Source organism: Lactuca serriola, chromosome 4, assembly GCF_051521515.1.
Source record: "Lactuca serriola cultivar US96UC23 chromosome 4, Lser_US96UC23_V15, whole genome shotgun sequence".
Classification (NCBI taxonomy): Eukaryota; Viridiplantae; Streptophyta; class Magnoliopsida; order Asterales; family Asteraceae; genus Lactuca; species Lactuca serriola.
The window spans coordinates 129630302-129641508 of record NC_136411.1 but is presented as its reverse complement, the minus strand read 5'-3'; the positions used below and the strand labels follow the sequence as shown (position 1 = coordinate 129641508).

Genomic DNA, 11207 nt, shown 5'->3' with positions numbered 1-11207 from the left:
ATATGTTGATTGTTATCATATTTTGGTTTTTATTGAATCTTTAAAATTTATATTTTAAAGTGGATGTTGATTTTATAAATATTTATGATACTTTGGTTGGATGTAAAATTAGACATCCATTGTATAGACCCAATTGAATATATTGGTAACTGAGTTAAATATTTAATGGGTGAAACCGATCCAATCTAATGTTTAGTCGGATCATTTCAGTTTGATGATTAAGGTTAAGTAAATTGGATCGATTGACAATAATCAATATGCAATGGATGATTGGATTGGATTGGTTCTATAAAAATACATTGATATCCGATTATGAACACCTGTAATATATTTACATATGCATATTAGTCTTTTTAGGCTATTTGGTCTCTTTTAATATTCGAACATAGACTAACATGATTCACATCTCCGGCTTTCAATTTCTTGCATAAACATGAGTCTTTTTAGGCTCTTTGGTGTCTTTAAATATTCGAACATAGACTAACTTTATTCAAGTCTCTGGCTTTCAATTTCTTGCATAAACCTGAAATTGTTATTTGGCATGGCTTATCCTTGAGTAAATTTCGAAATGCCAATACCACCATATGTGGTCAAAATGCTTTAAGAAAATCCATAACTTTTTAGAATGAGAAATTACATTAATAAAAAAAATCTTAAATTTGTCATATCATATAATATATTATACGGTTGATAAATTGAAATTGTCTAGATAATAACAAAAATATAGTTATTAATCATAAATTTATAAATATCTTATATATATATATATATATATATATATATATATATATATATATATATATATATATATATATATATAATAACAACATAATCATTATATCATTTTAACTATTTTACATATTAGATATAAATATCTTAATTTTAATCAATCCATATAATAAGTCAATTTAACAATTAAAATAACTAAATATTTTTCTTCTTCATTTAAAAGCATAATAGTAATTGTATAATACAAAATGTCATTCTTGAAATGGTCCATATTAAAAAAAATGCACAAATATATATATATATATATATATATATATATATATATATATATATATATATATATATATATATATATATATATATATATATAAAGAAAGAAAGAAACATGTGTTGTAAAACACGGTCAACTCTATGATTTATATGTATAATATATTTAATGATTTATTATTTAACACATACATGTGATTATTACTACATATATATTTTAAATTTTCAGTAATTGTTTATAAAGTGAGACCATTGAGTGTTTTTGTGTATTCACATGCATCTAATTTTGTTATATATTTCAATCAACTTATGATTTTGACAAATATAATTTCCCTAAAAATATTTCTACTTGAATTACCAAATCCAAGTACTCCTGAGTAATTGTTCGCTAGTCGGCCGAAAATGTACCGAGTAGCTAGTTCTACAACTTTGATAGGAAGACATTGATTGATGGATTTTAGAATAAGTTGTCAAAATGAAAGACAAAAATGTTGTCCATTAAGGTTGTTCTATGTTGTTGAGTTCGATTTTAGGGACCATTGGGATCTATTTTATGTCTACAGACTCTTAGATTGATTTTTTTTAGTTAATTGGATTATCTGTCTTCAAATATGGTTATTTACATTCCTTTGTAATTGATTTTTTTTACATACACCTTGCTAGTTTGTTAATAAAATTTAGTTGTTCAAAAAAAAATTATTTTAACTTATATAGTTAAAGAATATTATAATATCTATGACAAGCAACAAACCTAACCACAAATTAAAAAGTAGGGATAGGTCGAACACATCGGTTTAAGATGGTGACTAAGTCGTGCTATAACACTTGCTATTATTGGTTAAATTGTTATTATATGTGTCATCATCAATTTAGTGACACCTAAATTCTCTCCACATTATACAAATTGAATGTCATTATTGAGGCTAAGAAAGAATATTGTATTATCAACCTTTTACATCTTTCATTTTTAGGTTTCTTAACCTTTAAGGCTTTCTTTATTATTCTTTCAAAAAGTGTTGTTCAACAATATCATGAGGGTCTACTTCTTTGCATTGTTCTTTACTATATTCTTTGTCTTTTATGAAGTGGGCGTAGATATATTATAATCTTAACCACGAAAAATACAAATATTTTTATTCTTTCTTTTTTCATTATAATATTTAATCTTTACTTTTCTTATTATAACATTCTATATTTTTGAAGATTGAGATGAAGAATATATTGTAGGTATATTAGTTCAAGTTTTTTTTTTTTTTAATGAAATAAAGTGCCTATGCTATATTCACAAGCTCAATAGATTCAGCACTGAAGAAAGCAAAAGCAATCCATATTTCACAAAGTGTCTGAAAGTAAACAGACGCACTTAATCAGGTATCTCAGATCGCTCCCTGTTGATAGTGCTGATCATTGTTTGCAAGAACTTTGTGAGGTCGTCACATTCACCATTCGCATGAGCCAAAAATGGAAGCTTCCTTAATGATCTTCCACTCAATCCCTGAATATAAATAAATATAAATTAATAATTACTTTTATTTAAATTACGAAAGAAATAGATTTTTGTTTTTCTCACTTCACATGCTTCAGCAGCTTCCATCAAATGCCTCCATATGTTCAAGTGGTATTCAGAGCCTTGTGGTGTTGCTGAATTTAGCTTGTCTTTTAAAGAAGCATAATTCGGAAGAATTAACTCATTGTCATCATCCTATGTGTAAATGCAAATTCTTTAATTAATTAAGTATTTTAGGAAACGTATAAATTTATAATTTTTTTTATACCTGAGAAGTGGACAAAATTCCGGTTCTTAAAAGCTCCTGAAAACAGGATCTTAGTATTTCATATCGTGCTTGTAGAGTAGGTGGGCCCACGTATGCTTTTATATCGGCTCGATCAACAAATGCAATATCTACAAGAAATGAAAAATGAGACAAAACGATGACATTTTTGGGGATTTTAAGGTTTTTTTTTTTTTTGTGAAGAAAAAAAAAACATACCGATAGCAGCTGTTATGTTGGATGTGGTGAGAATGATGACATTTGGTGAGGACTTTAATTTGTCCATTTGAGTCAGTAGAGCATTAACCACCTAATAAACAAATATCCGACTTGGTATTTTATTATTTAAAAACAAAAAGGTTAGAATTTTTTTTTTTTTTTTTTTTGAGAAAATGTTAATTACCCTTATAGAATCTGAAGGTTCTGAGCCAGATAAAGCAGCTTTTCTTGCTGCTGCTAGGCTTTCAACTTCATCTGCACAATATTATCAAGCTATTAGTATTTTTTTTTCTTCAATGATTAAAAAAAAGTAAGAATTTAATTTAATACACAATCACACACTTCTCACCAATCAAAACGAATACCAGAGTGTTGTCTTCCTCCACCATTTCTTGAATTTTCTGAAAAAGTTTGGCAACCTGAAAACATGTGTACAAGTCAGATATAATGAGATTATGAGCTAATCTGAGATAAAATAAAGCTGTGAATTTACCAATTTGCCACTTTCAGAAAACCATTTACTGAACAATGAATGTGCATTGACTTCCACGAGCTGACTATGTGGATATCTGTTTTAATTGCAGGAAATAAATAAAAGTTTGTTTTAGTGAATAAAAGGAATGGAATCAGTGATTGATGGGAATGGAAAAAGACACAGACCTGGAGCTAAAACGTATTGACAGTTTCTGTGCTAGGGCTTTGCATAATGATGTTTTGCCTGTTCCTGGAGGACCATGTAGAAGAATGATACTGCAAAAGTTATAACAATGCCATTAGAGTCAAGGTGTATTTGTTTCATGGATTCCAGTGGAATCGGAATTTGAGATTCCATTCCATTCCATGTTGTGTTTTGTTTTCAATTCCAAAACTTACCGGTTCCATGATACAAGTAAAGGGTCAACACCCTTTTCAGTGAAAAGTAAAGCACTTGCTGCATATTTTAGTAAGCGTTGCTTGAGACCAGATTCATAAACTAAGCTGCAGAATCAAATCTTTTATCAGCTTTAATTCAAATCATTCTATTATAAATATATTAAAATAAGTCATGATTCATGAATTCTAACCTTTCCCACATGCCATCAAAGTCCTTTGCAGGAAGCATCCATTCACTAAAGCTGGAAAGTTGGTTATCCCCATCTAAATCTTCACAAGGTCCCTCTTCACTAAGCTGAATAAGCAACAACAATATATCCAAATAATCATGAATGAAAAGTAACTAAATGAGTATAAACATGTTGTAAGTAATAAGTTGCAAATATAAACCATATTGCATAAACATATACAACAAACAGAATATCAAATTACCTGAAAGACATGCACAAGAGGTTTGACTTGCCAAAACAACAAAATACCATGGTTTGTGACCCGTTCCTCTGCCAAAAAGATAAATAAATGATATTGAGGACATTATTATACATAAAAACAATTAGGTGATTAAATTATAGCATACCATTTTCCAATGATGGTAGTTTGAATACAGGGTAAAACATATACCTGTGTCACAAATACATATTCTTTGCACATTGTCTTTCAAAAAGGTGTCATCCTGAGGTATATCGATTGGACCATCAATATAGCTTAAATTCCTATTTTCCAGCATTCTGAACAAAATAAAAAAGCTGGAGATTTTAGTTCTACTAGTTCACAGCACTGAAGTTGCATTTGCATATGCCAATAATTCCCTTTAGATCCCCAAAAATAGACTTCAAACTTTCTTTTTCTTACAAAAGTTGCTTTATAAATTAATCTTAGGGAAAACTTGATGTTGCTGAATTACAATCTAATGATTGCATAAATAGTCTTTGATTGTATTTAATCAGGAATAGTTTTCATTAACATTCAAACAATATTGTAAGTGGGCTATTTTTCAAAGATGGGGGAGTAGAAAGGAAGAATTTGCTCAACTTTAAGGTACTAGTAATCGTTTTTTTGCATATAGTAAATACATTTGTATCTCTAGAATACAGATATATGCAGTTCATGAAAGCAATTACCTTTCAACAGCTAATTTCACATCCTCCGTTCGAGCTGTGCTAGAAGGCTTCAAGCAAACTTCAACTACAACAATTACAAAACTTCAGCTTCTGTAATCTCAAAAACATCAAATGTACAACACCGTCTATAATTAGGTGCGCTACTAGAACATGAACAGAATGACAACAGAGAGCATTTGAAGAAGATGAAAACTGGATGCGTTAAATCAACTGCCAGCTATTAAGAAGAGTTTATAGGAAAAACATAGAAACTGACTAACTAACTTAAATTCATCAACCACTGAAGCTAGCTGCAGGCAACTGCTGAAGCTGACGAGCTGCTATCGATCATACACAAGTCTAATAGGTGTTACATACGCCTTTTTAGAGTTCATAATACCTGAAATGAGGATTTTGTCTTCCGCCACAGCCGGTGGTGGGGAAGAATCTACTGCGGAATCAGGGACGGCGTCCGTCTGTTCGTGAGGGGCGTCTCCATTGGTGACAATTTGAACGGAGATCTCCATTGGAGTACTCGTTGTCATTTCCATGGTGAGCAGTTGCGATTGGGAATTTTGTGCTGTAAAACCCTAGGTTAGGACTTTCCCAAAAAGCGTATGCTTCTTTCTGCTGTTTAAAATGAGCGCGGGAAGATAGTTGCAAAAAATCATGAATAGACCGTGAGTGCGTGAGTTGCCTCTTTGGCTCGCATGTGGCTTAACCCGATTCCGTAACAACTCTATAGGCTATAACTTAAATAGGAAATAATGAAATAGCTATTTTTGATGCATTTATTAAGAAAAAATAAAAGTAAAAAATAACTAAATTCTCCTAATTTTTGGAAACGGCAAATATATTCTAATATAGAATGGGGTCTCATGCTTAGCAAGTAGCTAAAAACACGAGCAAATACAAAACAAGACAAGATCGTAATACAAAAAGTTAAGAAAATAGAGATATACTTCGATCTATCCACCTATTCAACACCTGAGTAGTTCTATATTTGTACCACATATATGTTTGGGAGATCACCTCATCCGCAATTTGTCTCGGCCACATCCTTGTTTGTTTAAACACGTTGTTGTTTCTAGTCATCCAGATGAACCATAAGAGTGCATATGCTACTGCATTCAGTCGTTCCTTTTTCCGTGGACAATTATCCCAATTTGCCACAAAGTGTAAGAACTATGTCACGTTGTTGAATTGAGGGGCAGATATCTGACACCATTTGAAGATCCATTCCTGTGCCTCCTTCGCCACTTTACATTTTATTTGCAGGTGATCGCTAGTTTCTCGTTCAGTGCTACACATCGGACACGTGAATTGATTGCATTTTGACACCTCTAACTTCCAAGTTTGAGGCCACTGGAATCTTATCTTTCATTTCTCTCTAAATGAAACATCTAATCTTTAGCGGAACCACCTTAGACCAATCAATACGAACATCATGTTGTGAGACTGTTGATTTTGAATCTAACAGTCTCCTTAAAGTGTTAACCGTATAATTCCCATCCGAGTTTAAGGTGAATTGGAAACCATTGTTGACAGGAATCATGCAGGTATTACTAAGTAGGGAGCATATTTCGTCCAAATCAATCAACGTCTCATCATCCATTTGTTGCACTTTCCATTTCCAATTGAAACCATTTGTTTGAATTCGATCCACAATTGAGCATAATTTGACTTTTTCTAGATTGTACAGTCTAGGAAAACGCTCTTGGAGTGTCAATTCACCATACCACCTATCTTTCCAAAACAAAAAACTATTTTTGGAAGCTGGAATTAAAGTGAATAACTCATGGTGATTCACATCAAATGTAGGAAGGGACTTAATAGCTTTAGCGATATTACACCAGGTACCATTGGATGATTTCTTTGCAATAACAGTGACCGGTTTCTTGGCTAAGTTGTGTATAGCATTAATGCATTTTTTCCACAAACAGGAATCTCCAGTCCTAGTTTTCCACCTCCATTTAATTAGCAATGCAAGGTTTTGTGCCTTCAAGGTCCCTACTCCCAAACCTCCATCAACTTTGTCAGCCACTACATTTGACCATGAAACCCAATGTATCTTAGATTTCAGATCATCACCACCCCACAAAAATCGTCTACGAAGTTTTTCCAATCCATCAATGATCCCCTCAGGTGCTTTAAAAGGGGAGAAGTAATAAGTGGGTAAACTATTGAGTACATATTTGATTAATGTGAGACGGCCACCGAAAGATAAGGTTTTTGCTTTCCAAACTGATAGTCGTGACTGAAACTTTTTGATTATTGGTCTCCAGTGTTTCTTTAATGACATATTTGCCCCCACGGGCACACCAAGATAGTTGAATGGAAACTCTCCTTGAATACAACCTAGAACTTGTGCTTGACGTTGAAGGTTAATATCCGAGACACCAATACCAAATAATCGTGATTTTTGAAAGTTTACCTTTAGGCCTGAGCTAATATGAAAACATTTCAGAATTCTTGCTAGATTTTTTTATGGTGCCAGCATCCCATTTGCCCATAAAAATAGCATCGTCTGCATAAAATAGATGCGAGATTGAAGGTCCGTTGTTGGGTAGTGTGATGCCGGCTATGAGTTTCTTTTCTATTGCACTGTTGATGGCTTGATTGAGACCCTCCATAGTGATTATAAAGAGAAAAGACGAGAGCGGGTCTCCCTGCCTAACGCCTTTGGTGATTTCAAATTTGTCGGTTGGAGAACCATTAACCAGCACATATGCTCTGGAGGTTTTAAGACACCCCTGAATCCACAAACGCCATTTGTTGCTGAAACCCATCTGTTCCATCATAGAGTCCAAGTAGGACCAGTTTATCGAGTCAAAAGCTTTTTCGAAGTCGATTTTGAGCATAAACAATTTCTCTTTTGTGTTCTTTGCCCAAGAGTAGACTTCGTTGACCATTAATGGACCCTCCAATATATGCCTCCCCTCAATGTATGCTGACTGTACCTCCTCGACAACAGATCCCACCACCTGTTTCAATCTTGATGCAAGAATTTTGGACACTATCTTATACATACAACCAATAAGGTTGATAGGTCTATAATCTCCGAGAAGCAATGGATCTTTAATTTTCGGTATAAGTGTGATGAATGATGCATTGCAACCGAAAGAGAAGGTGTCATGTCTTTTAAAGTGGAGCACAAACTGAATGATATCATGCTTCATTAACTCCCATTGCTTTTTCAGTACATTAAAGGTTTACCCGTCAGGACCTGGGGATTTGTCACCACCACAACTCCATATAGCATTTTTAATTTCCTCAGTCTTAAACGGGGACTCGAGGCATTCAGACTCTGACTGAGAAATCATTTTAAAACCCTGACATAGTAACTTTGGTCTAATTGGCCACCTATCTTTAAATTTATCTTCAAAAAATCTGTGTATCTCCTTCTTAATCTCCACCGGTTCAGTGTTCCATGTTCCATTTATGATCAAGCCATGCAATCTGTTCTTCCTATTTTTGCTCTTCAAAGCTCCATGGAAGAAATGTGAGTTCTCATCACCATCCACCAACCATTTTATTTTTGCTTTTGTTGTAAATCTTGCTTAGAAAATTTTCCAATTCGGCAATTTTGGAGTTATAAGCTATACGATCTTTAATTTCAGCATCTGTTAGGCATCTGGATTCGACAATCATTTCCAGGTGCTCCACCTTCTTCTTGATTTGTGTTAGCATCTTAAATTCAACATCCGATTCGGACTTTCGCCAGTTAATAATTTTCTTCTTGACAAATTTTAATTTTGCTTTAAGGTACATGTCAGGTGCTCCGAAGCCCCTAAACGAGTTCCATGCTTGTGTAAAGGTGTGTTTGAAACCATCTTTATGTATCCATGAATTGAAGAACCTACATGGAGTGGGTCCAAAATCTTGATTTGAAGGCTTTAGGATCAAAGGAGTGTGATCGGAATGTTCACGGGGTAGAACAATAATTATGGTAAGAGGTTGGTGAGCGATGAAATTAGAGCAGACTAAGTAACGATCAAGCTTGTTGAGTTTTAGCCCATCATCACAAAGATACGTAAATTTTTTACCACCAAGGTTGAACTCCTGGAGACCCGCGTCTACTATAAATTTGTTGAAATCTCTAGCAGTAGCTCGACAAAATCTTGAATTGAACCGCTCGAAATCGTATCTCACCGCATTGAAATCACCGAAGAAAATCCAAATACCATTAATACTTCTTTTGAGTTTTAATAAGTCCTCCCATAGCTTTCTTTTATCACATACGGATTGAGGGCCATAAACATTCACAAGAGTTGTTGTACCTGGAATACCATTCCAATTCCCATATATTGCCAAATAGTTTCTGGAAGAGAAAATATGAGACTTAACAAAAATCATCGGGTCCCACATGCTTACAATGCCACCAGATCTACCAACAGGATTGACGAAAGCCACCTCAAAATTCGAATTACCCCAAGCACCAGTAAAGTCTATGTCGTTTGGATCAGCGACCCATGTTTCTTGTATGCCTACGAAGTCTACTTTTTGAGAGTTTTTTATCCTGAGAATCCAATCTATCTTGTGCGATACTCCACAACCCCTGACATTTAAGCATAAACAATTCATTGATTATTGTCTTCAACACCAACACCTTTACTAACCACTTCTTGGACCACATGATCTTCACGAGTAATCTGGAATCCCACATCATTACCAACCTTGAGAATACTGGAGATTTCATTGGATGAGGTATCTTCATCGTGATTAGAACAATTGGATGTGGGGTCGTTATGCGAGACCGACTTGTTAAGATCATGTATTGGGGTAGAGGCATGAAATCGAACCACCGAAGGACCAGACGAAGAAGGCAGTGGAGGCCATGCGTCGAAGTCAAGCGATCTTTGCAACAACACCAAAGTCGTTCGTGTGTTTGCGTTGAGGATCCTACGACGCTTATCTAAGGATTCACCTTTACCAAATAGAGGAGATTTTGGGGAGCCAATTATCAGATCAGGCGATATGGGCCAATCGTCCCCACCAGGAAGTTTTATGTTTGGAATGGGCTCATGAGCCAAAATTGGAACGGATTTATTAACTTGGGTCGGGTCAACATTAGGAGTAACCAGATTACCTGGGATCGGGTCCACGACGTTCAAGAATACCTCGGTACCTGAATTAAATTTAAATATGGGCGACGATACAACTTTTTCCATTAATGTGTCGTTACATTTTTCCACCACCGGCGATACCCTGATCGGCATATCCACCAGCGGAACCACTTGCTTCGACGCCGGAGATTTAGCTACACCTTTGTTTTGGTATGTTTCTTCCACAATTTCTCCATCTTCAATTTCGTCTCTGATAGGGCCCTCCCATGTCGCCGATATGCCATCGTCAAAGGCTTCATTGTCGTCCGTCTCAAGTGAATTAACTGAGCCTGTTTCGCCATCATCAACAGATAGATTCTCAGAGTTCTTGAAACAGTGATGGTCTCCATGCATATCATCAAACGGAGACCAGTCTCTATCAAATTCCACAACACCAACTTTTTACATCATATTGTCGTATCTTATATCAACATCCTCATTAATCATCTTCCTCAAATTGGTGGGTAGACACACATGGCCAGTGGAGATATCAAGTGCATCCCAGTTCCCTCCGTATGTTTCAATTACTTTGCCAAAAGCCTCAACAATCTTAGTGTAATTAGCATTTGATCGAAATCTTGTCAGAACACCATAGATCCTAACCCATGTGATTCTTTCAAACTCAGCACTGTCGTCAAAACCTTTCTTAAGCCAGGAGAGCCATCTATTCCAATTCTCAGCATTGTTATAGAAGGCATCTGCTTCTTGTGGATTAATGCATTTGATCAACATCTTGAGACCACCTGTGTAGTGAATTCTACCGCTTACATTGTTGTCCAGTTTCAGAAGTGTGGTCATATTAGAGATGTGTTGGGCACTAATGACTTCGCCTGACAGCACACATTCATCCTAACTAAGGCAAGCAGCGAATGGTTTAACATGTACTGGAGATATGTTAAAACAAGAACCAGTGACCTTCTCTGCATAGGTTCTTAGTCAATTTTGTACTCTAGTTCTAAAGTTGTGATTTTGTGTAGGGGTGGTGGAGGGGGTGGCAAAGGCGGCTTAGGCATATTTGCATTAGAAATGTTGTCGCGGTTGGGCTGTTTTTGGTATCGAGCAATATTAAATTTCAAGATACAGTGCTCACATCTGATTCTTGCCATGCTTTTCTCCAACGAATTTGGATATCTTACTCCTTC

General features: G+C 34.9%; 2 protein-coding genes across 2 annotated transcripts; both read right to left on the bottom strand.

Moving 5' to 3' along the window:
- Positions 1-2206: 2206 nt before the first annotated feature.
- LOC145100354 (pachytene checkpoint-like protein) lies at positions 2207-5623 on the bottom strand. Its single transcript, XM_079037658.1, has 14 exons — positions 5361-5623; positions 4982-5045; positions 4482-4588; positions 4293-4360; positions 4052-4155; positions 3861-3965; positions 3648-3737; positions 3481-3556; positions 3337-3406; positions 3172-3242; positions 2988-3078; positions 2772-2899; positions 2567-2698; positions 2207-2491 (listed from the first exon to the last, which is right to left on the bottom strand). Exons 1-14 carry the CDS (start codon positions 5509-5511, stop codon positions 2360-2362), a joined length of 1389 nt encoding a protein of 462 aa, XP_078893784.1. The 5' UTR covers positions 5512-5623; the 3' UTR covers positions 2207-2359.
- Positions 5624-8473: 2850 nt separating this feature from the next.
- On the bottom strand, positions 8474-9544 carry LOC145098804 (uncharacterized). Its single transcript, XM_079036408.1, has one exon. The coding sequence runs from the start codon at positions 9542-9544 to the stop codon at positions 8474-8476; it is 1071 nt and encodes a 356-aa protein (XP_078892534.1).
- Positions 9545-11207: the final 1663 nt, after the last annotated feature.

Excerpts from the sequence above, each read along its gene's own strand:
- LOC145098804 (XM_079036408.1), bottom strand. The coding sequence starts at position 9,544 with ATGAATTGTTTATGCTTAAATGTCAGGGGTTGTGGAGTATCGCACAAG.
- LOC145100354 (XM_079037658.1), bottom strand. The coding sequence starts at position 5,511 with ATGGAAATGACAACGAGTACTCCAATGGAGATCTCCGTTCAAATTGTC. Across the intron at positions 4,589-4,981 it reads GTGAAATTAGCTGTTGAAAG|AATGCTGGAAAATAGGAATT; the intron begins GTAATTGCTTTC and ends TATTTTGTTCAG. Across the intron at positions 3,079-3,171 it reads AACCTTCAGATTCTATAAGG|GTGGTTAATGCTCTACTGAC; the intron begins GTAATTAACATT and ends TTTGTTTATTAG.